At 57.3% G+C, this 25,580-nt stretch overlaps 2 protein-coding genes across 5 annotated transcripts; one reads left to right on the forward strand and one right to left on the reverse strand.

The window, feature by feature from the left end:
- The first annotated feature begins 591 nt into the window (after positions 1 to 591).
- Positions 592 to 7,641, forward strand: CBX1 (chromobox 1). Of its 2 annotated transcripts, none has more exons than XM_030256302.4 (5): positions 592 to 770; positions 4,352 to 4,521; positions 5,679 to 5,856; positions 6,347 to 6,441; positions 7,041 to 7,641. In XM_030256302.4, exons 2-5 carry the CDS (start codon positions 4,382 to 4,384, stop codon positions 7,183 to 7,185), a joined length of 558 nt encoding a protein of 185 aa, XP_030112162.1. In that variant the 5' UTR covers positions 592 to 770; positions 4,352 to 4,381; the 3' UTR covers positions 7,186 to 7,641. The 2 variants fall into 2 exon arrangements, with proteins under 2 accessions (XP_030112162.1, XP_030112161.1); XM_030256301.4 differs by having other exon boundaries at positions 593 to 770; positions 4,349 to 4,521.
- Positions 7,642 to 10,829: 3,188 nt separating this feature from the next.
- On the reverse strand, positions 10,830 to 25,245 carry NFE2L1 (NFE2 like bZIP transcription factor 1). 3 transcript variants are annotated; one of them, XM_030256270.4, is made up of 7 exons: positions 25,124 to 25,245; positions 24,282 to 24,474; positions 22,028 to 22,521; positions 15,920 to 16,135; positions 15,388 to 15,477; positions 14,385 to 14,546; positions 10,830 to 14,073 (listed from the first exon to the last, which is right to left on the reverse strand). In XM_030256270.4, exons 3-7 carry the CDS (start codon positions 22,517 to 22,519, stop codon positions 12,745 to 12,747), a joined length of 2,289 nt encoding a protein of 762 aa, XP_030112130.3. In that variant the 5' UTR covers positions 22,520 to 22,521; positions 24,282 to 24,474; positions 25,124 to 25,245; the 3' UTR covers positions 10,830 to 12,744. The 3 variants fall into 3 exon arrangements, with proteins under 3 accessions (XP_030112130.3, XP_030112131.3, XP_072775146.1); XM_030256271.4 differs by lacking the exon at positions 25,124 to 25,245 and adding an exon at positions 25,102 to 25,119; XM_072919045.1 differs by lacking the exon at positions 15,920 to 16,135.
- Positions 25,246 to 25,580: the final 335 nt, after the last annotated feature.

Consider the following 25,580-nt stretch of genomic DNA (forward strand, 5'->3'; position numbering starts at 1 on the left):
GGCTCTGCTTCCAGGGGAAAGGGAGCAGCCTGAGGTTGGGCATCAGCAGGAATTTCTCCCTGGAATTGGGAACACAACGCTGGCACAGCTGCCCATCCCCATCCCCAAAAACACGAGGAGGTGGCACTTCGGGACACGGGTCAGGGGTGGCATGGCAGTGCTGGGGGAAGGGTTGGGTTTGGCGATCTTAGAGGGCTTTTCCAGCCTGAGCCATTCCAAGATTCCCTAAATAAGATTATTTATGGAGCCCGTAAACGGGACCCTTCCCTGGGCGCTGGCACAGGCTGGGCACAGCCCACTGGACGTGGTGCTCGGGGCCCTGACCTAAGGGACAAGGAGCTTTTGGGTCACGGCTTGAGGTCGAAGACTTTCCCACCGTTAATAACCGTTAATAATGAATAACGGGCAGAACGGAAAGGCCTGACCATCCCGGACTACACCTCCCATCAAGCCCCGCGAGCGCTGCGAACTACACCTCCCGCCTCACCTCGCGCGCACGCAGCGCTGCCGCGCTCCGCGGACTACAGCTCCCATCACACCCCGCGCCGCCCAGCGGAACGCAGCGCGGCTCGGCGGCGGCGCGGACTACACGTCCCGGCGCGCCCCGCGCGGGCGCGGCGCAGGCGCGGTGCGCGCGGCGGGCAGCGGCGCTGGCCGGGCTCTTTTGTTCAGGGCGGCGGACGGAGCGCGGCCAGGCCCGGGCCCCCCCCGACCCCCGAGCGCGCCCCCCGCGCCCCTTCCCTCGGACACCGGCGGCGGGGCTGTGCGAGGTCAGCGCGGAGCCGGCACCGAGCGCCGGCGGCGGCGGGGGGGTGCGGGGGTGAGGGGGTGAGGGGGGGCGGGGCGGCCTGGGGGGGGTCAGTGAGGGGGGTTGGGGGGCGGGCATGGGTCAGTGAGGGGGTTTGGGGTGATGAGGGGGGTTTGGGGCTGGGCTCAGTGTAGGGATGGATTTCGGGGGGATGAGGATGGGGATGGGGTCAGTGAGGGGATTTGGGCATGGTGTCAGTGTGGGGGTCTGTTTGGGGGTGCTGAGGAGAGGATTTGGGGCTGGGGTCAGTGTAGGGACGGATTTGGGGTGGTAAGGAGGGGATTTGGGATAGGGTCAGTGTAGAGAGGGAACTGAGGAGGGGATTTGGGATGATGAGGAGGGGATTTGGGGCTGGGGTCAGTTTATGGATGGATTTGGGATGATGAGGAGGGGATTTGGGGCTGGGGTCAGTATAGGGATGGATTTGGGGTGATGGAGAGGGGATTTGGGGCTGGGGTCAGTTTATGGATGGATTTGGGGTGATGGAGAGGGGATTTGGGGCTGGGGTCAGTTTAGAGATGGATTTGGGGTGATAAGGAGGGGATTTGGGGCTGGGGTCAGTTTAGGGATGGATTTGGGGATGGGGTCAGTGTAGGGACGGATTTTGGGGTGCTTAGAAGGGGTCAGTGATGGGTTTTGGGATGGGGTCAGTGCAGGGATGGGTTTCAGGAGGCGATTTAGGATAATGAGGAGGGGATTTGGGATGGGGTCAGTGTAGGGGTGGATTTGGGGTGGTGGGAAAGGGGGATCAGTGGGATGGGGTGTGTGAAATGTTGGGGTGCCGGTGGGGCTGTGACCCCAAAAAGGAGCTGCACGGGGGAAAGGGGAGTTTTGGGGTCCGGGAGATCCCATGGAGACAGAGATGATGGGAAAATGGGAAGCTGTGGGGTGGATTTTTTTTTTTTTTTTGGGAAAAAAAGTGGAATTTGTGAGGGAAAAAAGGGGATTTTGGGGGCAAAAAAAAAAAGGGATTTTGTGAGGGGAAAAGTGGGATTTGGGGGGAGGGAAGAAAGTGGGATTTTAGCAGGGGGAAAAGTGGGATTTGAGGGGACAGAGAAAAGGGGGATTTGTGGGGGGAAAAAAAATGGGATTTGTGAGGGGGAAAGTGGCATTTTTGAGAGAAAAACCTGGGATTTGTGGAGGAAAAGGGGTTTGTGAGAGAAAAACTGGGATTTGTGAGGGGAAAACGGATTTGTGGAGGAAAAGGGAATTGTGAGGATGAAAAGTGGGATTTATGAGGGGAAAAAGGGGAATTGTGAGGGAAGAAAGTGGGATTTGTGAGGGGAAAGAGTGGGGATTGTGAGGGGAAAAAGTGGGATTTTTGAGGGGGGAAAGTGGGATTTGTGAGAGGAGAAAAAGGGGAATTGTGAAGGGAAAACCTGAGAATTGTGAGGGAAAAGTGGGATTTATGAGCGGAAAACCCAGGAATTGTGAGGGCAAAAAAGGGAATTGTGAGGGGGAAAAGGGGGATTTGTGAGGAGAAAAAGTGGGATTTGTGAGGCAAAAAGGGAACTGTGAGAGGAAAAGTGGGATTTGTGAGGGAAAAGTGGTATTTGTGAGAGGAAAAAGTGGGATTTGTGAGGAAAAAGTGGGATTTGTGAGGGGAAAAGTGGGATTTGTGAGGGGGAAAAGGGGAATTGTGAGGGGAAAATGGGATTTTGGGGGACGGAGCTTTCAAATCCCCTTGGGATTTGTGAAGGAAAAGCGGGAATCGGGCAGGGAGCGGGATGGGGAGGGACAAGCGACAACTTTTGGCGGGAAGCAGGAAAAATCCCGGGAATCCGGGCTTGGGAGGGAAATTCGGGAATTTGGGGCGGGGCTGGGGTCAGGAATGGAGGAGGAGCTGTTTTGGGGAACTTTGCTGGGATTTGGGAGCTGGGCGAGCCAAAGCTCTGGGAATTTTGGGTGCTGGAAAACAGTTTTGGGAATCCCAGAGGAATCTGGGGGTCTGGAGAAGGAACTGGGAAAGCTTTTCCCAGGAAAAAGAGGGTTTGGAGCCGGGTTATCCCGGGAATCTTCCCTGTGGTCCCACGGGGGAGTTTTTGAGTGGGAGAAAAGGGGATTTTGGAGGCGAGAAAAAAGGAATTCTCCCTGGAATGCGGATGGGGGGGATGCCAGGGATGTGTTCCCATAAAACTGAGGGATCCCGGGATAAAAATTTGGATTCTGGCGGGATAAGTCTGGGATTTGCTGTGAAAAAGGCTGGAAAGAATAGGGAAAAGAATAGGGATAAATCCCAAAATTCCTCCGGAAACTGAGAGGGGAGGGTCGGGCTCCTGGAATCCACGGAATTCAGCTGGGGCTGCTCCAGCCGCTGGGAAATGCCCCAAAAAAAACTGGGAATGGGCTTGGAATGCAGGCCCTGCAGCCCTTGGGAATTCCTTGTGGGAATCTGGGAAAAAATGCCCCAAAATGTTCAGAATCCAGGCTTTTCCCATCTCTGGATCCAGAGTGTTTCCAGCTCGGAATCCAGGACTTTCCTGGCTCTGAATCCAGAATATTCCCAGCTCTGAATCCAGAGTTTTCCCGGCCAGCACTGGATGGAATTTCAGGAATTTTTGACTCCCTAAACAGCCGTGGGATGAGGAGCTGGGTAAATATCCCAGAGTATCCATGATCCAGCAAGGGAATGACCATGGAGAGGTCGGGATCTGGGAATGTGACCTGGGATTAGTTGGGATTAACACTTGATGGAATTTGAGTTGATGGAAATCCCATTTTTTCCCCTCAGGATTTCCCATCCCAGGCAAGGCTGGGAGAGAAAATCCTGGATGGGAAAATCCCACTTTTCCCAAGGGCTGAAGGGCAGCTCTGGGAGGTCAGGAATGAGCCAGGAAAATTTGGGAAAGGCTGGGAAAAAAAACCCTGGAGTAGCTCATAGGAAAAAAAAATAAAAAAATTGTATGGAATTGCTGGAATTAAAGAGTGGGGAAGGCAAAAATCCAAATCTTTGTGTCAGAATCCTGGGATTGCTCCAGGAATTCCCAGGAAATTCTCACCTGGATTCCTGCCCTGATCCCAGCCCTTTTTTCCCGTTTTTGGTGGGAATATCCCAGTGTTGCCAAAGGAGCTCCAGCAAGGCAGGGAGAGAAAATTCTGGAAAACCTCAGTGTTCCCAAGGAAAATCCCGATGTTCCAGGGTGGGAAAATCCTGGTGTTCCAGGGTGGGAAAATCCCAGTGTTCCCCAGGAAAATCCCACTGTTTTCAAGCAAGATCCTGGTGTTCCAGGGTGGGAAAATCCCATGTTCCCAAGGAAAATCCCAGTGTTCCCAAGGAAAATCCCAGTGTTCCCAAGGAGCTCTAGCAGGGCAGGGAGAGAAAATCCCAGAAAATCCGACTGTGCCAGGGTGGGAAATCCCATTCCTACCTGGAAACAGATCCTGGAGGGATTTCCCCTCTCAATCCCAGTGTGGGATCCAAGGAATTCTCCCCGAGAAGGGAACACAACCCCACCTGGATCAGGCCAAACATCCCAAACTGTGCATCCCCACATTCCCGGCATCCCAAAATCCCCAAATCCGGGATTTTCCCGCCTGCAGCAGCCCGGGAAAGCGGAGAAGCTGGCCAGCACAATGGGAAAAAAGCAGAACAAGAAGAAGGTGGAAGAGGTGCTGGAGGAGGAGGAGGAGGAATACGTGGTGGAAAAGGTCCTGGATCGGCGCGTGGTGAAGGGAAAGGTGGAATATCTGCTCAAGTGGAAGGGATTCTCCGAGTGAGTCATTCCCGCCCGGATCCGCCGCTTTCCCGGGAAAAATGGGAGCTGGGGGGGTCCTGGGGGTCCGTCCTGCCAGGGAGAGGGGCAGGACAGGGGGAAATCCCGGTGTTTCCAAGGAAATCCCGGTGTTCCCAAGGAAATCCCAGTGTTCCCAGGAAATCCCGGTGTTCCCAAGGAAATCCCGGTGTTTCCAAGGAAATCCTGGTGTTCCTAAGGAAATCCTGGTGTTCCCAAGGAAATCCCGGTGTTTCCAAGGAAATCCTGGTGTTCCCAAGGAAATCCCGGTGTTTCCAAGGAAATCCTGGTGTTCCTAAGGAAATCCTGGTGTTCCCGAGGAAATCCTGGTGTTCCCAAGGAAATCCCATTGTTCCCAAGGAAATCCTGGTGTTCCCGGGGAAATCCCGGTGTTCCTAAGGAAGTCCCGGTGTTCCCAGGGAAATCCCGGTGTTCCTAAGGAAATCCCGGTGTTCCCAAGGAAATCCCGGTGTTTCCAGGGAAATCCCGGTGTTCCCAAGGAAATCCCGGTGTTCCCAAGGAAATCCCGGTGTTCCCAAGGAAATCCCGGTGTTCCTAAGGAAATCCCGATGTTCCCAGGGAAATCCCGGTATTGCTACAAAAATCATGCTGTTCAAAGGATTTCCCATCCCAGGGAGAGCAGGGAGAACAAATCCTGGAAAATCCCACTGTTCCCAAGGAACTCCAGCAGGGCAGGGAGAGAAAATCCTGGAAAATCCCAGAGTTCCAGGGTGGGAAATCCCATTCTGACCTGGAAAGGGATCCTGGAGGGATTTCCCCCCCTCAATCCCAGTGTGGGATCCAAGGAATTCTCTCCTGAGAAGGGAATTTCCTCCCTTTCCTCCAGGATTTCCCCAGCTCTGAATCCAGAGTTTTCCCAGCCAGCACTGGGTGGATTTTCAGGAATTTTTGTTGTGGGAGCTGAGAAAATCTCTGGGATGAAGAGCTGGATAAATATCCCAGAGGATCCATGATCCAGCAAGGGGGATTGTCGGGATCTGGGAATTGGATCCAGCATTCCCACCTGGATCAGTCCAACCATCCCAAATTCCGCCTCCCCAGCGTCCCGGTGATGCCACATCCGGGATTTTCCGGGCTGGGAAAACTGGGAAAAACGAGGGATTTGTGTTTGCCGGCAGCGAGGACAACACCTGGGAGCCCGAGGAGAACCTGGACTGCCCGGACCTGATCGCGGAATTCCTGCAATCCCAGAAAACCGCCCACGAGAGCGAGAAATCCGAGGGCAGCAAGCGCAAGGCCGAGTCCGACACGGAGGACAAAGGGGAGGAGAGCAAACCAAAGAAAAAGAAGGAAGAGGTGAGGCTGGAATGGGATCCCGGAAAAAGGATTCCGAGGAAAATCCCTGGAAAAGCCATTTTTTGGTCCCTGGAAAAGCCATTCCAAGGGGTTTTTTCAAGGAATGGGAGGCTGGAGGTTTGGGAAGGAGGAAGGAGGGGATGGCTGAGCTTGGCTTGCCAAGTTTCCCAGTCTGATCCCAGTCTGCTTTCCCAGTCTGATCCCAGTCTGCTTTCCCAGTCTGATCCCATTTTGCTTTCCCAGTCTTGCCCTATCCCAGTTTAACCAGTTCCCTGTGTCCTGTCCCTCCATCCCTTTTCCCAGTCCCTCTCCAGCTCTCCCTGCATCCTTCCCTTCTCCAGCTGAACACTCCCAGCTCTCCTGGAGCCCTGGGCACATCCCCACATCTGGAACTCCAGCCTGATCCTCCCTGCCCATCCCGGAGCCGGGAATGTCACTCTGGGAATTCACAAATGGAATTTTCTCCCTTTTTTTTCCCCCTTTTTCCCAGTCGGAGAAACCGCGGGGCTTCGCCCGAGGCTTCGAGCCGGAGCGAATCATCGGCGCCACAGATTCCAGCGGGGAGCTGATGTTCCTGATGAAGTGGTGAGGAGGGACCTTCTGGATCTGCACAAGGGTCAGGGAAGGGTTTGGAGCTGCTGAGGGAGTGGGAATGTTGGTCCTGGAGAAAAAGGGATCAGGAGGGACCTTCTGGGTCAGGAGGGGACATCAGGCTCTGACCCCAGGGAACGGCCAGGGTCAGGGATTTGGGGTTGGCTCAGGGGTTAGGGTCAGGGTTTAAGTTTAGGGTTAGGGGTTAGTGTTTAGGGTTAGGGCTTCAGGTTAGGGTTTAGGGTTAGGGTTTAGGGTTAGGGTTGGGGTTTAGGGTCAGGGTTTAGGGTTGGGGTTTAGGGTCAGGGTTTAGGGTTGGGGTTTAGGGTCAGGGTTTAGGGTTGGGGTTTAGGGTTAGGGTCAGGCTTTAGGGTCAAGTTTTAGGGTTAGGGTCAGGGTTTAGGGTTGGGGTTTAGGGTTAGGGTCAGGCTTTAGGGTCAGGGTTTTGGGTTAGGGTCAGGCTTTAGGGTTAGGGTCAGGCTTTAGGGTCAGGGTTTTGGGTTGGGGTTAGGGACATTTGGGACATCCAGAACCCCTCAGGAATTCCATTCTCCTCCTTTTCCCGCCCTGACTCGCTGTGCTCTCCCCCGCAGGAAGAACTCGGACGAGGCCGACCTGGTGCCCGCCAAGGAAGCCAACATCAAGTGCCCGCAGGTGGTGATCTCGTTCTACGAGGAGCGGTTGACATGGCACTCCTACCCCTCAGAGGACGATGACAAGAAGGAGGACAAGAACTAAGCCCTGGTTGTCCCCTCTTCGGGCAGCTCTCGGGGTTTTTTTTGGGAAGACGATCCGAACTTTTGTGGGGTGTGAGCAAAGGAGGGGTTTGGAGGTGCCCTTGGAAGAGCCCCCCAGGCCCGGTGTCTGCGCCCTGCAGCCACTCCTCTGCTCCCTGCCGTGTCCAGATTCCCAGCAGAATCCCGTGGAATTCCCGATTCCACGGGCGGGGGGGAGGGAGAGCCCGGGGGGATATGGCAAGCTTGGGATCGGGTGGGAATTTCGGGCTGGGGAGGGTCTCAGAGCAGTGGGAGCGGAAACCAAGCCCCTTCCATGAAGGACTCGCCGGGATGGCCGGGCTGGGGTTGGGATTGGGATTGGGAATGGGAATGCAGACGGATCCTGCTTCCCCCCACAGCCCATCCCACAGCCCCAGCCTTGTTCCCAATAGTGTTAACTCTGCATTTTTAAGGCGTAGCATGTGTGTAGGTCTTTTGATTCGGATTCTTATCTTCCTTTTTTCTTTTTCCTTTGTTTTCTTTTTTTTTTTTTTTTTTTTTTTTTTGGCTATTTCCTGGTGTTATCCTTTGGGAAGGAAGGGAGGGATTTTGGGGCGAATTCAATCACTTTTAATTAAGGAGGTCTGGTGATGACATTCCCAGATCGTTTCCATATTTTTGGGTTTGTAGTTTTTTGTTTTTTGTTTTTTTTTAAAGAACCTGAATTTGGTCTTTTTTCTAAAAAAAAACATGAATTCAGCAAAGAAAATCAATTGATTAAAAAAAAAATTAAGGGAGGAAGGGAGAAGATCCCAGAATTGCTGCCAGAACTGGGGGACAGAGACACTGAAACTGTGAATGTCCAAAATCTCCGGAGCTAATCCTCGAGCGATTTTTAGGGGGAATTTTTGGGGGAAAGGGGCGGGGGGGGAATTTTTGGGGTGGGAGGGGACGAAGGGGAGACTTTGTGAAAATGCAACTTTGTGATTCTGTATCGTCCTGCAGCAGAACTGCCACTCCTGACACGTGCATTGTATTGGGGGGGGGTGATGGATTTTAACCCTTTTATTGCCTTTTTAACCCTTTTGTTTTTCCGTTCTAAGGTGCTATTTCTCCAAATTGGGTGGGGGAAAAAAAATCCCAAAAAAAAAAAAATTTCCTGAATTTCTGACCACTTGTTCTTTTTCCCACTCTGGATTTTCCTGCCCAGCCAGCCAGGGAGGGAACGTGGGAGGGAGAGGAGCCAACAGCAGCACAAGGGAAAATCCAATCAATCCCAATTTCTCCCCGAGGCGAGGTTGGGAGCTGCTTTCCCAGATCCTCGCGGGGGGGCGGGGGTTTTGATTTTTGAAATCAGATTTATTTCCCAAATCCTGAACTATTTAAGTGACTCCAGGGGTGGGATCTCGACGTGCATTGTACAAACCTTTTTTATGAGCATGTGTTTGGGTTCCTGTGCAAAACTCCGTGTGCAAATGTAAAAGTTCGTGTTTGGATTTTAACTTCATACCGAGCTCTGTCCAGTTTTTATTTTGGATTTTTTTTTTGTTTTGTTTCGATTTTTTTTTTTTTTGGTCTCAATAAAATTTTAGATTTATAATCCTGATTTTAATTTTTTTTTTAATTTTTTAAATTATTTTTTAATGATTTCTTTACCTTGCTCCCTTTCCTCCAGCGATGAGTGACCGGGTAGAGCAGGAGCCGGAGGGAAGGTGAGCCCTGAGCCGGGGTAGAGCTTTGGAGAAGGTTCTGGAGCAGGTTCTGGGTGTTTTGGCTCCGGCTGCGGAGGAGAGGCCGAGCAGAGCCTGGCCTGGCGCGGGGAGCGTGGCTGGGTAAGTGACCCCCGGGGCCCGGCCGAGTTTGGGTCCGCCTGGAGAGGAGAGCGCCGAGCTCCTGCAGGAGGAGGAGGAGGAGGAGGGCTCCTGCAGGAGGAGGAAGGCTCTGGGAGGAGGAGGAAGGTTCTTGGAGGAGGAACAAGGTTCTTGGATGAAGAAGAAGGCTCTAGGAGGAGGATGGTGGTTTCCTGGAGGAGGAGGAAGGCTCCTGCAGGAGGAGGAAGGCTCTTGGAGGAGGAGGAGGGTTCCTCGATGACGAGGAAGGTTCTTGGAGGAGGAAGAAGGTTCTTGGATGAGGAGGAAGGTTCTTGGAGGAGGAGGAGGGCTCCTGGAGGAGGAGGAAGAAGGTTCTTGGATGAGGAGGAATGTTCTTGGAGGAGGAGGAGGGTCCTGGAGGAAGAGGAAGGCTCTGGGAGGAGGATGGTGGCTCCTGGAGGAGGATGGTGGTGTTTCCTGGAAGAGGAGGAGGATGGTGGCTCCTGGAGGAGGAGGAAGAGGAAGAAGGATGGTGGCTCCTGGAGGAGGACGATGGTGGTTTCCTGGAGGAGGAGGAAGGTTCTTGGAGGAGGATGGTGGCTCCTGGAGGAGGAGGAGGAGGATGGTGGCTTCTGGAAGAGGAAGAGGATGGTGGTTCCTGGAGGAGGAAGAGGATGGTGGTTCCTGGAGGAGGGCTCCTAGAAGAGGAGGAGGAAGATTCTTGGAGGAGGATGGTGGTTCCTGGAGGAGGATGGCGGTTTCTGGGAAGGAGGATGGTGGCCCCTGGAGGAGGAAGAGGATGGTGGTTCCTGCAGGAGGAAGATGGCTCCGGGAGAAAGGTGATGATTCCTGGAGGAAGAGGATGGAAGCCGGAGCTTCCCCAGGCTCCAAAGGCCCCGGGCTCAGCTGGAGCTTCCTGATGGATTTGGGCACGGGGAAGGAGCTGTGAGAGCACAGGAGTGCAGGGAGATCCCGGGAGGAGCGGTGGATCCCTGCGGTGGATCCCTGCGGTGGATCCCTTCCCTGGGATTTTCTGCCAGCTGGGATCCAGCCCCTGAGGAATATCTGGAATCATCGCCCAGGAGGAGAGCGGGGAGATCCTTGGATCCAGCGTGGAGTCCGTGTGGATCTGGTGTGGATTTATTGTGGATCTGGTGTGGATTTATTGTGGATCCCAAAGAGGGGCTTGGTGCTGCTTTTCCAGGGAAAATCCACGGGAAACGCTCCAAGAGCTGCTTGAACCCTCGGAGGAGTTTCTGCTTCTCCTTTTCCTCCTTCTTCTTCTCCCTTCTCCTTTCTTCTCCTTTTTATCCCAGTTTTTCTTCCTTCTCCTTCCTTTCCCTTTTTTCTTCTCCTTCTTTCTCTCTCTCCTTCTTTCTTCTCCTTTTTCCTTCTTTTCATTCCATTTTTCCTTCTTTCCTTTTCCTTATTTTCCTTCTTTCTTCTCCTTTTTCCTTTTCCTTTTCCTTCTAGATTTTCTTCCTTGTCCTTTCTCCTTCTTTTTCCTTCTCCTTTTTCTTCTTTTTTTTCTTTTTCCTTCTTTTTTTTTCTTCTTCTTTTCCTTTTCTTCTTCTCTCCTCCTTATTTTTTTTCCTCCTTTTCCTTTTCCTTTTTCTCTCCTCCTTCTTTTTCCTTCTTCTTTTCATTCCAGTTTTTCTTCCTTCTCCTTTTTCCTTCTCCTTTTTCCTTCTCCTTTTTCCTTTTCCTTCTCCTTTTCCTTCTCCATCCCCTGCAGGGTTGAACAACTCCCTCCCATCCAAACTGGATCCGCAGCAGCTGTGATGGCAGAAAATCCCCTCAATTCCCAAAATTCCATCCTCAAATCCCAAATAAAACCCCTCGGAGCCGAGGCTGGTACAGTGAATAAGCCGTTTTTATTTTTTTTTTTTTAATTTTTTTTTTTTGTCCTGTGCTCACAACAATCTCTCTTCTCTCCCTGACAGGTCACAGATCATTCAAATCAAAAAAAAAAAGAGTTTCTAAGAGGAAACAAAAAAGAAATAATTTAAAGCACACGCACAGGGCTCTCTCTCCCTTCCAACCTCCCCACATCCCAACTTGTGCTTCATTCCCGGGGACCGGAGGGGCTCGAGGCTCCCACCGGCCAATCCCAGCTCCAAGCATTCCCGAAAAAACCTGGAAAACATTCCCACGAACCCACACGCATCGTGCCAGCGGGCCTTCCCTGCTGCTCTCCAGGTGGAAGCACCACCCTGGAGCCTGCTCGGATCCCGTGCACAGGACCGGCTCGGAAAAGCCGTTATTTCATTTTATTCATTTTTTTAAGCTTTTTTTTTTTTTTTAATTTATTATTTCTATTTTTTTTTCATTTCTATTTTGGTTTTTTTTTGTGTGTTTTGTTTTGTTTTCTCTGGTTGCTGGTAAAGTCAGAACGCTCCCAGCTGTGCTATATGGAAATACAGCTCTAGGACGGTCTCCGAGGTTGGAGACCTGACAGTGATCAAGGCACTACCCCCACCCCCCTCCTGAAAAACAAAGGAAGTCAGACCAACACCTCTAGGGACAGAAGAGAATCCTATAATGTCATCACACGGTTACACGGAATCTTTATGGCAAAGAGAACATTGAGCAGCTTTCAACGTTTGGGCTTCTCCCTTTTTTTTTTTAATTTTTTTTTGGCTTTTTTTTTACTTTTTGTAATTTTTTTTTTAGTTTTGTTTGTTTTTTACTCAACACAAGCAACTTCTAGACCCTAAAAGGGAGGAGGGAAAAAAAAAAAACCAAATCAAGGCTGGAACCCCCAAAAAAACCCCAAAAAAGCGTGGTTACAGGGAGCTGCAGCTGTGTAACGCTCGAGGGGACAGCCCCGGTTGGCATCGGGGTCCCAGCGCTCCCCTTGTGCTGTTCCTGACCCAAAACCCCTTCCCAGGAGAGGCAGGCGGGGGCTGAGCGCCGGGGAAGGATCCTGCTGCTCCTCCCTCCCTTTCCCCACCCCAAAGCTCTGCGGATCCCCCTCCTTGTCCTTTCCCCCAGGATGGATTTCTGCCCTTTCCTCGGGCTGGAAAGGGTTAATGGGAGTCACGCCTCGGGATGGAAAGGGTTAATGGAAGCCACGCCGCTTTTTTTGCTTTTTTTGTGTCTCTCCACGTGTGCCCTGGTCTGATCTCCATCGAGGAAGGAGAAATCTGGAATATCTCACACACACCGATGGCAAAAAAAAAAATGGGGTCGGGATAAAAGGAAAAAAGGGGGAAAAAAAAAACCCAAAAAGGATAAAAAGAAAAAAAAAAGGGAAAAAAAATTTAAAAACAACCAACTACCTGAAATCACAGAACTTTGGAAGTTCAGAAAAACGTCTCTCCTATAGCTTGGTTTGAAGTCCATTCGCTTAAATCTCTTTTTTTTTCTTATTTTTTGTTTTTTTTTTTTTTTCTCTTACTTAAAGCCAGTTCCTAACAGTAGTTTTGTTTTTTGTTTTTTTTTCTTGTGGGGAATTTTTTTTGTCGATTTTTTTTTTTTGTGGTTTTTTTTTGTTTTTTTTTTTTTAAACGTTTTTATCCACCTGTGTGTCAACCTCCCCAGCAGCGATGCCAAGCTCGTCCCTGCTCTCCCAGCACCCCGGTGGCAGCTGGGCTTGGGGCGGGTGGGCTCCGTCCCCCTCCCCGTCATCCCGGGCCGGCCGCTCCCGCAGAGTCCCCGGCGCGCCGCGTGCGCGTGGAGAAGACAGAATCGATAAGAAGGCATCAAAGTTCCCTCCGCAAGCACTTCCAGGCTCGGCCCTCGTGTCCCAGCTCTCCCTTCCGCCGCCGTCACTTCCTGCGGTCCTTCTGCTTGCGCTCGGGGCGGCGCGGCTGCGGCTCGGCGGGCGCGCGCGGGATCAGCAGCACGCTGCCGTCGCTGCCGTACTGCAGCGCGTAGCGGCTGGGCGAGTAGGGCCGGCCCTGCTCGTCCCGCAGCCGCCCGAACACCTCCTGGTACAGGCTCTGCACCTTCTGCTTCATCTGCCGGATGGACTTGAGGAACTCCACCTTCTCCCTGAGCAGTTTGGACTTGTCGCGCTGCAGCTCCTCCACGTCGCGCTCCAGGTTGAGGATGGTGTCCAGCTTCCTCTTGCGGCAGTTCTGCGCCGCCATCTTGTTCTTGCCGCGCCGGCGGATGTCGCGGATGAGGCTGAGCTGCGCCTCGCTCAGCTGGTACTTGGACAGCAGCTCGTTGAACTCCTCCACGGGCAGGTTGATGATCTTGTCGTTGGTGAAGGGGATCTTCATGGCCCTGGCGCGGTGCTCGTCGCGGCTCAGCTGCTTGTCCAGCAGCTCCGACGGTTTCTCCTTGCCGCTCTTCTTGCCGGCGCCGGGCGCCTTGGGCTCCTCGGGGTCCAGCGCGCCCGGGGCCATGTTGTAGGTGTGGTTGTGGCCCACGTGCTCCAGGTAAGGCAGGTAGTGCAGCTGCGCCGGGTCCTGGTAGCTCATGCGGCAGAACTTGCTGTACTCTGGCTGGTAGCCAACCGCCCCTTCCGCCTCCTCCAAGTCCACGTTCTCCGAGTCCGAGCTGTAGCCCACGGCGCCTTCCTCGGAAAACGAGGAGGAGGACGAGGACGAAGAGGAAGAGGACGACGAGGACGAAGCTTCGGAGCTGCTGAGGGACGCGGGGCTGTGGCCGGAATCCAGGGAAAGACCTGAGTCGGAATCGAACTCCTCTTCCAGCTGCGAGGCCTGCACGGGGTTGAAGCCCTCCTCGATGGCCAGGTCCATCAGGCTGATCTCATCCAGCATGGCCTCGTCCAGCAGCCCCCCCAGGGGGTCGGGCAGCTCGGGCCCGGCCGTCTCGTTGGCCGTGCCGTTCATCTGCGGCGGGAAGAAGATCCCGCTCAGGTTGGTGGAGCCGAAGGTGCCGTTGAGGCCGGTGGAGTTGTCGGGCGCCAGCTGCAGCAGGGCCGAGCCGCCCGCCATGGAGGGGCTCTCCATGTCCGAGCTGAAGAGGGAGAAGTCCTGGGAGCAGCTGCCCAGCGAGGCCTGATGCAGGCTGACGTTCTGGTTGATGGGCGTGCCGGGGGCCAGGCTGTAGTTGGACGCCAGCAGGTCCCCACCGCTGCTGCCGCCGTAGAGGCTCTCGGCGCTCGTGCTGTTCACCTCCATGGCCTGCAAGAGACGGGCACGGCTCGCCGGAGCAGCTCCGGCACCGGGGACAGCCTCACCGGAGGAGCTCCGGCACCGGGCACGGCTCGCCGGAGGAGCTCCGGCACCGGGGACCGGGGACGGCCTTGCCGGAGGAGCTCCGGCACTGGGCACGGCCTCGCCGGAGGAGCTCCGGCACCGGGCACCGGGCACGGCCTCACCGGAGGAGCTCCAGCACCGGGGACCAGGCACGGCCTGACCGCGCCGGCCGGGAGCCCAACTCCCGCGGCCGCACCTGCAGGGACGAGGCCCTTCCCGCCCCTCCCGGAGCTCACCTGCATCTCCATGATGGACATCAGGTCCTGCCACTGCTGCTCCAGGTCGAAGGGCGACTCGGTCTCGGCCAGCAGAGGGGACAGCAGGCTCGGGGCGCCGCCCGGGGCCCGGCTCTGCCCGGGCACGGCTTCGCTCAGGGCGGAGACATCCGCAGCTGGGAACTGAGCACGGCACGGAGTCAGGGCTGGCACCTCGGGGACGCCCGGGGATTCACGGGAACGCTCAGGGATGCTCGGGAACAGTCAGGGATTCTCAGGGATTCTCAGGGATGCTATGGGATGGATGCTCAGGGATGCTCAGGAACATTCAGGGATTCTCAGGAACATTCAGGGATTCTCAGGGATGGACGCTCAGGGATTCTTAGGGATGCTGGGATTCTCAGGGATGGACACTCAGGGATGCTCAGGAACATTCAGGGATGCTCGGGAACATTCAGGGATTCTCAGGGATGCTCAGGGATGGATGCTCAGGGATTCTCAGGGATGGACGCTCAGGAATGTTCAGAGATGCTCGGGGATTCTCAGGGATGGATGCTCAAGGATGCATATGGATTTTTAGGAATTCTCAGCGATGGATTCTCGGGGATGCACAAGGATTCTCAGGGCAGGGGGCTCAGGAATGCACAGGGAGGTTCAGGGATGGATTCTCAGGGATGGATTCTCAGGGCTGGGGGCTCAGGAACGCACAGGGATGTTCAGGGATTCTCAGGGATGGATTCTCAGGCGTGGGGGCTTGGGGATGCACATGGATGTTCAGGGATGTTCAGGGATTCAGCCACCCGCAGCCCATCGCCCTTCCCGCCCGCTTTGCCGTGAACTAACGAGGAGCAAAGCCAGGAGGTTTTAATTAACCGCGGCCGCCCCTCCCCGCGTGGTTTCGCAGGGGGCCTGGAGCCTCCTGGAGCGGCCAAACCCCATTTGCTGCTGCGGGAGAAGCACGGGAGGCACCGAAAGCGCAGCGAGAGAGGCAGCGAGAGCCTGGGGATCCACCCCGTGGGCTCACCTCGGAGCTGTCCCCGAAGGGGAAGGTGGCCTCCAGCAGCCTAAGGCACTCCTCCAGGGACAGGGCGGTCTGGTCCTCCGCTCCGGGCACCTGGGGGACAGCAGAGACACGGGCTGGGCGCCGCGGCCTTGGCGGCTGCTGCCCGGGAGGAATCAGCTCCCTTCAGCAGGGCTGGATCGCAGCGCATCCAAAAAAGAGCCAGAGCCCCACCCAGTGCTCCTGTGCTGGCTTCATCCTCCCGCTGCTCCGGGCTACGGGAAAGCGCCAGCGCCGCCGCTGCCGGCCAGCCTGCCGTGCCTGCTGTCCCTGCTGTCCCTGCTCTGCTGTCCCTGCTGTCCCCTCCGGCCACACAGCCAGGGGCACTCTGCGGCTGCCCCAGGGGACACGGCCGGCCCTGCCCAAAAGCCGCTGCCCACCTGGGCAGACCCTGCTGCTGCTGCTGCTGCTGCTGCGGGAGCGGCCCCACGCAGGCACCGGCAGCACCGGGGAGCCCCGGGAGCGCAGCCCCAGCACGGCCGGCCCGGGGCGTTACCTGCGCAGGGAAACTCTCCCCGGTCTCTCCATCAACTAGCGGGATTCTATCCAAGACCTCATTCCCTGCACTCCTCCAGCTGTCCCCGCGCTCCCTCCCATCGCTCAGCTCTTTGTCCACTTCGCTCTCTTTCTGTCGGTGGCTGTAGTCAAAAATCTCTCGCCCAGCGCCGAGATCGATATCCTGTCTCCACAGGATGTCAATCAAATCGATGTCCTGCAAGACAGACCACATTGCCTTCAGCGCCCCCGGCCCGGGGAGGGGTCCCCACCCAGCGGCCCCTCCCCGGGGACCCCCCGGCCCGGCCCGCAGCGCACCCGGGGCCGGGCCCCGCTCCGCCGCCGCCGCGGGCACCGGGCGGGCCGGGAGCGGCTCGGCATGGCCGGCGCTGCCGTGCCCGCCGCCCATGGCCGCCCGCCCGCCGCCGGGGGCCGCCCGGGCCCGCGTCGCGGCGGTGGCTGCGCCGTGCCCGCCTTGCATCAGCCCGTGGTGCCATCCCGGCCATTTGCATAAGGGGTGGGGTGGCAGGAAAATCCCCGCATTCCCACCCACCTGATGCAACTCCGGCCGCTCCGCCGGGCCCCGGCCCGCTCCCCGCCGCCGCCGGGCTGCCCGCAGCCCCCCCGCCCGGGCATCCCCGCCGCTGCTCGGGGCGGCCCCGGTACCTTTCTCATGTCCCCAGCTGCCGCCCGGGCCGCGGCGCACGCCGATCATGGTCCCCGGGGGAGGAAGAGGAGGAGGAGGAGGAGGAGGAGGCGGCGGCGGGGCGGGCTGGCCGGGGCGCGGCGCCGCGCACGCATCGCCGGCCGGGGCGGCGGCAGCGGCGGCGGCGGCGGCAGCGGCGGGGGGAGCCGCGCTCCGCTCCGCCCCACCGGCCACAGGTGCCCGCGCGGCCCCGCTGCGGCGGCAGCGGCCGCCCCCGCCCCCGGTGCGGAGGATGCTGCTGTGGCTGCGGCGGCGGCCCCCGGGGCCGGGAGGGGCTCGGCGGGGCCGGGAAGGACCGGGAGGGGCTCGGGAGGGACCGGGAGGGGCTCGGCGGGGCCGCCCCCCCCCACCCTCCCCCCGCCGTTCCCGGCTGCGGCGGCCGCCAAGCCCCGCCCCCTCCGCCAGGCCCCGCCCCTCCCCGCCGGGATGCGGCGCTCCCGGGCCACGCCCCCTCCGCCGACGGCCCCGCCCCGCCCCGGGCGGTGGCCGCGACCAATCAGCGCCAAGGGGGGCTGCCGCCCTGACCAATCAGCGGCGGCGGGGGCCGCCGGCTCAGCCAATCAGCGCGTCGCGCGGCGCCCACCGGGCCGCGCCCCCGCCCTGGCGCAGCGGGGCCGCCCCGCCCCCCCCGGCCCCGCCCGCGCCGCACCGGGACCGGGACCGGGACCGGGAACGGGGGGGGGGGAGCACCGGGACCCCGGCCCGGGACCGCACAGCCCGCCGGCACCTCGGCCCCGACCCCCGGCACGCCCCGGCCCGCGGCCCCCGGTGAGCCCCTGCTGCCCCCGGTGCTGCTGGGCGCGGGCACGCCCCGGTAACGGCGGCCAAGTGTAAGGAGATCCCCCGGGCGGGGGGGGTTGGGACGGCGCTGAGCCCCCGCAGCTCATCACATGCCCCACGTATTTTTATCCTCGTGTTGTGGAAACGGCCCCGGGCACGGAGCCGCGGCCGCCCTCCCCACCCCCAATGCTGCAGAGGGAAGCGCTGGGATTTAATCCCAGCTTTGTCCTTAGGCCCGGCTCAAAACCCGCATTTTTTTATCCGTGGGATAAAAATCAAGTGGGTTTCATAATTCCCCTGAACCTCCCCCCCACACCCCACTCCAGCCCCGCCCGCTCTCCGGGTGCTGCAACGCCCAAAAAAAGAAAAAAAAAATTATCTATGTATTAAAAAAAATCCCGCACAGCATTCCCGGAGCGAGTTCCAGCTTCCCAAAATTATTTATATCGCCCGTATTCCCCCGGCAAGGTCGCGCCTGGACCGCGCACAACCCACCGGGAGTCGCAATGTGCCAGGAAAAAGTCATGGAAAAATTCCCAGCCCGGCCCCGGAGCCATCCGCAGCTCCATCCCCGCCCGGGCCGGCCCCGCCGCTCCCGGGGCATTCCCGGCAGGAATATTCCCCGCTCCCCGCCTTTTCCGGGGAGTCGGGGTGGAAAATCGCAGCCTAACAAACAAAAAAATAAAATAACCCCAAAAGGAAAATGCGGGAGGGAGGAGAGCGGCGGGATGGGGTGAGGGAGTGACGTGGGAGCCGCGCTCGGGATTTCCTGGAGCCACGGCGGCCTCGGGAACCGGGAAAACGGAGCCGGGAGAGCGGGGAAATCCGGGATTGCGGGGAAATCGGGAAAATGGAGCTGGGGGAGAGCGGGGAAATCCGGGATTTGGGGGGAAATAATGGGAAACAGAGCTGGGAGAGAGCAGGAAAATCCGGGATTTTGGGGCAAATCGGGAAAACGGAGCTGGGAGTGAGCAGGAAAATCCGGGATTGTGGGGAAATCATGGCAAACAGAGCCCTGAGAACAAGCAGGGATGCGGGAAAAGCCGGGATCAGGGAGGGAATGAAGGAAAACAGAGCCCCGAGGACGAGGGGGATGCGGGAAGGGCCGGGATCTCCCCCACCCCACCTCTCTGCCCCCAAATCCCCTAAAAATCCTGAGAAAATGCAGCTCCCGGCCTCTCTGCCCCCAATATCCTGGAAAATGGCAGCTCCCGGCTTCTCTGCCCCCATATCCCCAAAAAATCCTGTAAAACAACAGCTCCCAGCATCTCTGCCCCCAAAATCCTGGAAAGCGGCAGCTCCCCCAGGCCCCCCAAAATGCGATCCCGGTTTTCCTGCCCCAAGCTGCTCAGAGCCCCGAATCCCAAATTCGGGAAGGGCGGCGGAGCTTTCCCCGATGACCTTGCACAAGGCCAGGATCCGGCGGGACCCGCTGTTCCCGAGGCCGGGAATGCCTCCCGGGGAATCCCCAGGGATCGGCACAAGGTGGGACCCTCAGCCTCGTGTCCCTCTGGCACCTCCGGGTTTTCCCCCAGGGAACGGGCAGGGAATGGGGGTGACATTCCCAGGGAATGGGGGTGACATTCCCAGGGAATGGGGGTGACATTCCCAGGGCCGGCTCCATCCCTCCAGTCTGTCCCTGCAGCGCTCCCAGTGCTCGCCACAGCCCGACCCCGATCCCAGTCCTGATCCCAGTCCTGACCCTGATCCAATCCTGATTCCGATCCTATTCCTGACTCTGATCCCAATCCCGATCCTGATCCCAGTCATGACTCTGATCCCGATCCTGACCCTGATCCCAGTCCTGACCCTGACTCTGATCCCAGTCCTGATCCTGATCCCAGTCCTGACCCTGATCCTGACCCTGATCCCAATCCTGACCCTAATCCCAGTCCTGACCCTGATCCAATCCTGATTCCGATCCTATTCCTGACTCTTATCCCAATCCTGACCCTGATCCCAGTCCTGACCCTGATCCCAGTCCTGACCCTGATCCCAGTCCTGATTCCGATCCTATTCCTGAGTCTGATCCTAATCCTGACCCTGATCCCGATCCTGATTCCGACCCTATTCCTGACCCTGATCCCGATCCCAATCCCCGCTGCAGCACAAGGCAGCGGCTCCCCCTGCCCCGCTGGGAGGGCAGAACCACCCTGGAAGGACCTGGGGCCCTGGATCAGCACCGACACCCCCATTCCACACACCTGGAAGGACCTGGGGCCCTGGATCAGCACCAACACCCCCATTCCACACACCTGGAAGGACCTGGATCAGCACTGACACCCCCATTCCACACACCTGGAAGGACCTGGATCAGCACTGACACCCCCATTCCACACACCTGGAAGGACCCAAGGCCATGGATCAGCACCGACACCCTCTCTCCATGACCCTGGAAGGACCTGGGGCCCTGGATCAGCACCAACACCCCCATTCCACACACCTGGAAGGACCCAAGGCCCTGGATCAGCACTGACACCCCCATTCCATGACCCTGGAAGGACCCGAGGATCCCGGGATGAGGGAGCTCAGCCGCAGCTCCCGGGGCTGGAATTGCATCCCGGCCTTCCCAAAGCTCAGGGCTCAGGCAGGAAAACCAAACCCGTCCCTGCCCAGCCCGCTGGGGAGGGAAACCGAGCCAGGAACCGAATTTTGGGGAGGGAAAGTGAGCCAGGAACCAAATTCTGAGGATAAAAAGTGAGCCAGGAAGTGAATTTTGGGAGGGAAAGTGAGCCAGGAACTGAATTTTGGGAGGAAAAGTGAATGAAGAACAGAATTCTGGGGAGGAAAACAGGAACTGAATTCTGGGGATGAAAACTGAGTGAGGAACTGAATTTTGGGGAGGTAAACTAAATAAGGAACTGAATTCTGGGGAGGAAAAGTGAGGAGCTGAATTCTGGGGAGGAAAAGTGAGGAGCTGAATTTTGGGAGGAAAATTGAGTGAGGAACTGAATTTTAGGAGGAAAACTCAGGGAGGAACCGAATTCTGGGGAGGAAAATTGAGCACCTGAACTTTGGGAGGAAAACTGGGGCAGGAACAGGCTCCTGGGGAGGAAAACCGAGTGAAGAACTGAATTTTGGGGAGGTAAACTGAATAAGGAACTGAATTCTGGGGTGGAAAAGTGAGGAGCTGAATTTTGGGAGGAAAATTGAGTGAGGAACTGAATTTTAGGAGGAAAAGTGAGTGTAGAACTGAACTTTGGGAGGAGAACCGAGGCAGGCCGGGCTCCTGGCCAGGCTCCAGCCCAGCCACCCAACCACACCTGGGCCAGGGCTGTTTCCCAACGCTGCTGTTGATTTCCCAGCTGGATCGCTCTTTCCCAATCCCAGAGTCACGAGGGGCCCCCAGCTCCTTCCCCCTCCTTTCACTGCTGCCCTGGAGCCAGAACAGGGCAGGGAAAAAGGGAAAAGCACCCCGGAATCACCCCAGAATTACTGACACCTGCCCTGATCCAGCACTGGAGCCAGAACAGGGCAGAGAAAAAGGGAAAAGCACCCTGGAATTACCCCAGAATTACTGACACCGGCCCTGATCCAGCACTGACACCCCATTCCATACACCTGGAAGGACCCAAGGCCATGGATCAGCACCGACAACCTCTCTCCATGACCCTGGAAGGACCCAAAGCCATGGATCAGCACCAACACCTCCATTCCATGACCCTGGAAGGACCTGAGGCCATGGATCAGGCCCAACACCCTCTCTCCATGACCCTGGAAGAACCTGGGGCCATGGATCAGCACCGACACCCGCATTCCGTGACCCTGGAAGGACCTGGGGCCCTGGATCAGCACTGACACCCTCTCTCCATGACCCTGGAAGGACCCAAGGCCATGGATCAGGCCCAAAACTCTCTCTCCATGACCCTGGAAGAACCGGGGGCCATGGATCAGCACCGACACACCTGGAAGGACCCAGGGCCATGGATCAGGCCCAAAACTCTCTCTCCATGACCCTGGAAGAACCTGGGGCCATGGATCAGGCCCAACACCCTCTCTCCATTATCCTGGAAGGATCCAAAGCCATGGATCAGGCCCAAAACTCTCTCTCCATGACCCTGGAACGACCCGAGGCCATGCATCAGCACTGACATTGTTTCTCTATGTCCCTGAAAGGACCCAAGGCCATGGATCAGCACCAACACCCCCATTCCACACACCTGGAAGGACCTGGGGCCATGGATCAGGCCCAACACCCTCTCTCCATGACCCTGGAAGGACCCGAGGCCATGGATCAGTACCAACACTGTTTCTCTATGTCCCTGAAACGACCCAAGGCCATGGATCATCACCAACACCCTGTCTCCTTGACCCTGGAAGGACTCGAGGCCATGGATCAGTACTGACACCCCCATCCCACACACCTGGAAGGACCTGAGGCCATGGATCAGCACTGACATTGTTTCTCTATGTCCCTGAAAGGACCCAAGGCCCTGGATCAGCACTGACACCCCCATTCCACACACCTGGAAGGACCTGGATCAGCACCGCCACCCTCTCTCCACAACCACAATCCAGCACCGCGCCGTCAACCACATCAACACCCAAACCCACCCCCCAAACCCCTGAAAACCCCCCAAACCCCCGTTCCCCACCTCCCTCCCCCAAACCCGTGCTCCCTACCTCCTTGGTGAGATCCGCGCTGCCGGGCGCCGCCACGGCCCCCAGATCCTCCATGTCCTCGCCGAATCCCTGCTCGGCCGCGGGGTCCCGGGCGCTGCCGTCGCCGCCGGAGCCGTCCTGCAGCGGCCCGGCCGCCCCGGGCTGGCCGGCGGCGGGCACGGCGGCCTCGGGGTCGCGGTGCACCAGCCAGGCGCTGACGCGGGCGCGGGGCACGCGCAGCCGGTCCAGGCTGAGCAGGCGGCGCGCGCCCAGCAGCCCCTCCAGCCCCTCCAGCCCCGCGCTCTTCGGGGGCAGCCCATGGCCGGCCCAGGGCCCGCGCAGGCGGTGGAACTGCGTCTGCGTGTAGGCCGAGCTCTGGCCCAGGATGATCTCCCGCAGCGGCGGCAGCTGCGAGCTCAGGTACGTGTCCACGTCCACGCGCACGCCCACCAGGCTCAGCAGGATGGTGAACTGGATCAGGCCCTCCGTGAAGTACTTCTTCAGGGACAGCATCTCTGCGGGAGAGAAAACAAAATAAAGTTAATAAAAAACAAAGGTTGGGGATGGACAGTGAGACTGAGCAAGATGGTGAGCCGGATCAGGCCTTCCGTGAAGTACTTCTTCAGGGACAGCATCTCTGAGAAAGGGAAAAATAAAATAAAATTTTAAAACCACAAAGATTGAGAATGGACAGTGAGGCTGAGCAAGGTGGTGAACTGAATAAGGCCTTCTGTGAAGTATTTCTTCAGGGAGAGCATCTCTGGGGGAGAGAAAAATGAAATAAAGTTAATTAAAACCAAAGGTTGGGGACAGACAAAGAGACTGAGCAGGATGGTGAACTGGATCAGGCCTTCCGTGAAGTATTTCTTCAGGGAGAGCATCTCTGCGGGAGAGAAAAATGAAATAAAGTTAATTAAAACCAAAGGTTGGGGATGGACAATGAGACTGAGCAGGATGGTGAGCTGGATCAGGCCTTCTGTAAAGTATTTCTTCAGGGATAGCATCTCTGGGAAAGGGAAAACAAAATAAAGTTAATAAAGAAACCACAAAGATTGAGAATGGACAACAAAGCTGAGCAAGATGGTGTTTCTTCAGGGACAGCATCTCTGGGAAACGGAAAACAAAATAAAGTTAATAAAAAAGAAATTTTGGGGATGGACAATGAAGCTGAGCTGGATCAGGCCTTCTGTGAAGTGTTTCTTCAGGGAGAGCATCTCTGGGAAAGGGAAAAATAAAATAAAGTTAATTAAAACCAAAGGTTGGGGATGGACAATGAAGCTGTGCAAGGTTGTGAACTGTATCTGGCCTTCTGTGAAGTGTTTCTTCAGGGAGAGCATCTCTGGGGAAGGGAAAAACAAAATAAAGTTAATAAAAAACAAATTTTGGGGATGGACAGTGAGGCTGAGCAAGGTTGTGAGCTGTATCAGGCCTTCTGTGAGGTGTTTCTTCAGGGAGAGCATCTCTGGGAAAGGGAAAAACAAAATAAAATTCATTAAAAGCACAAAAAGGGTTGAGGTTGGGGATGGACAATGAGGTGACCTGGATCAGGCCTTCTATGAAGTGTTTCTTCAGAGAGAGAAAAACAAAATAAAATTAATAAAAAAAATCACAAAGGTTGGGGATGGACAACAAGGCTGAGCAAGGTGGTGAATTTTATCAGGCTTTCTGTGAGGTGTTTCTTCAGGGAGAGCATCTCTGAGGGAGAGGAAACAAAATAAAGTTAATAAAAACCAAAGTGTGGGGATGGAGAGGCTCAGCAGGATGGTGAACTGGAAGTATTTTCTTCAGGGAGAGCATCTCCGGGGCAAAGGAAACAAAATAAAATTAATTAAAAGTACAACAAAGGTTGAGGTTGGGGATGGAGAGTGGTGAGCTGGATCAGACCTTCAGTAAAGTATTTCTTCAGAAAGAGAATCTCTGGTGGAGGGGAAAACAAATTGAAATGAATAAAAAAATAACGACTGGGGTTGGGGAGGGAGAAGGAGGGAAGGCGAAGCCTCCACAACAGGTTGGGTGGGTTTGGCTCTGCTCTGCCTCACTTTCAAGCAGTTTCTGCCCTTCAGGGCACAGCCAAAAACCGGGAGGAAAGTTTAAAGAACGCTCAAAAGGTTTTTAGTTCAACGAGGCTCGGTTTTCCTGTGCGAAAACCAGGAAATTGGAGCGCGGGAGAAGCGGAGAAAATCAAAGTTTAAAGGAGGGAGCTGCCCCGGCAGCTCCACCCTCGCCTTGATTTTTGTTTTTATGCCAGGCGGAATTCCCGATCCCTGTGACTTACTGTCCCAAAACTCCTCATGCAGCGACTTTCCGTGTCCCCCGCAGCTCCGGGACGGGCTCTGCTCCTTCCTCCGCTCCTCCTCCTCCTCTCTCCCGACGCTTTCTGCCTTTTTCTGCTCCTTTTATGAGTCAAAGGTCCCGAGCATGGGAAGCTCCAAAGCCTGCGACGCTCCCGGCTGCGATTTCATCAGCAGCTGCAACGCAACCACAGAGCAAACTCGGTACCACCGGGGCACCACCCCGCTGGCCGCGCCTTCCCCCGGCCAAATCCCGGGAATCCCGCCGCAATTCCCGGTTTTCCTGCCCGGCCCGGGCTCCCTCCGCTGCTCTCCGCGCTCCCCCTGCCCGAGCTATTCTTAGGCAGCTGCGTCAACTTCCCGCCGGCCCCAGGAACCCGCCTGCCTTTCCGCCTTGCCGCGCCGGGGCTTTTCCACGGAAAACCGGGAATGCTGCCGCTCCCGCTGCCACCGGGGCGGCTCCCGCCGTGCGCGCCCGCAGCGGAGGATGCCGAGCTGGCGGCTCCCGGATTTTTGGGGGGGTGTGTGTGTGTATAGGGGGGGTATCCCTGGTTGTTTTTTTGGGGGGTTCCCAGTGTGGGGGCGCCACGTGCGCGCCCCGTTCCCGTTCCCGTTCCCGGTACCGGGGCCCTTTAAGGCCCCACGTGACCTCACCCCCCCCTTCTCCAGGCGCGGCCACGTGACCCGCCCCACCCGCGCGCGCTCCCGCGGCCTCGCCGTCCCCCTCAGAGCGCGGCCGGCCCCGCCCCAAGCGCGCCGCCGCCCTCGCCACCGCCGCCACCTCCGCACGCCACCTCCCCGCACCCTCCGCCGCAGATCGCGGTACCCGCCGGGCTCCGCCGCCGCCGCTCCGGCCCCGCCGCCACCGCCGCCGCCGCTCCCGCTCCCCGCCCCGGCCCAACCGCCCCCCCCACCCCGCCGCCAATCACCGCCCGCCGAGGGGAGGCGAGAGCGCGGCGCGGACCAATGGGAAGCGAGCGTCGGAGAGTGCCTCCCGCCTCCCCGGCGCTGCTTTGACTGGCAGGCGAACTGACCAATAGGCGAGCGAAAAGGCGCGGGCGGCCCTCGCGCTCGGCGCGGGCGAGCCAATGGGGAATCAGAAGCGGGGAAGCGCGGCTCGCCCCTCTGCGTGCTTGATTGACAGCGCCCCCATCCAAAGGCGCATAAAACCCCCAATGAGTGACAGCCGCATGAACCAATAAAAAGACGCAAAGGGTTTGAGTGGCAGCGGCGCGCACCAATCGCTTTGTCCCCGCAGCGGTTGCCATGGCAACGGGCGGGGT

Source organism: Taeniopygia guttata, chromosome 27 (genome assembly GCF_048771995.1).
Source record: "Taeniopygia guttata chromosome 27, bTaeGut7.mat, whole genome shotgun sequence".
Taxonomy (NCBI): domain Eukaryota; kingdom Metazoa; phylum Chordata; class Aves; order Passeriformes; family Estrildidae; genus Taeniopygia; species Taeniopygia guttata.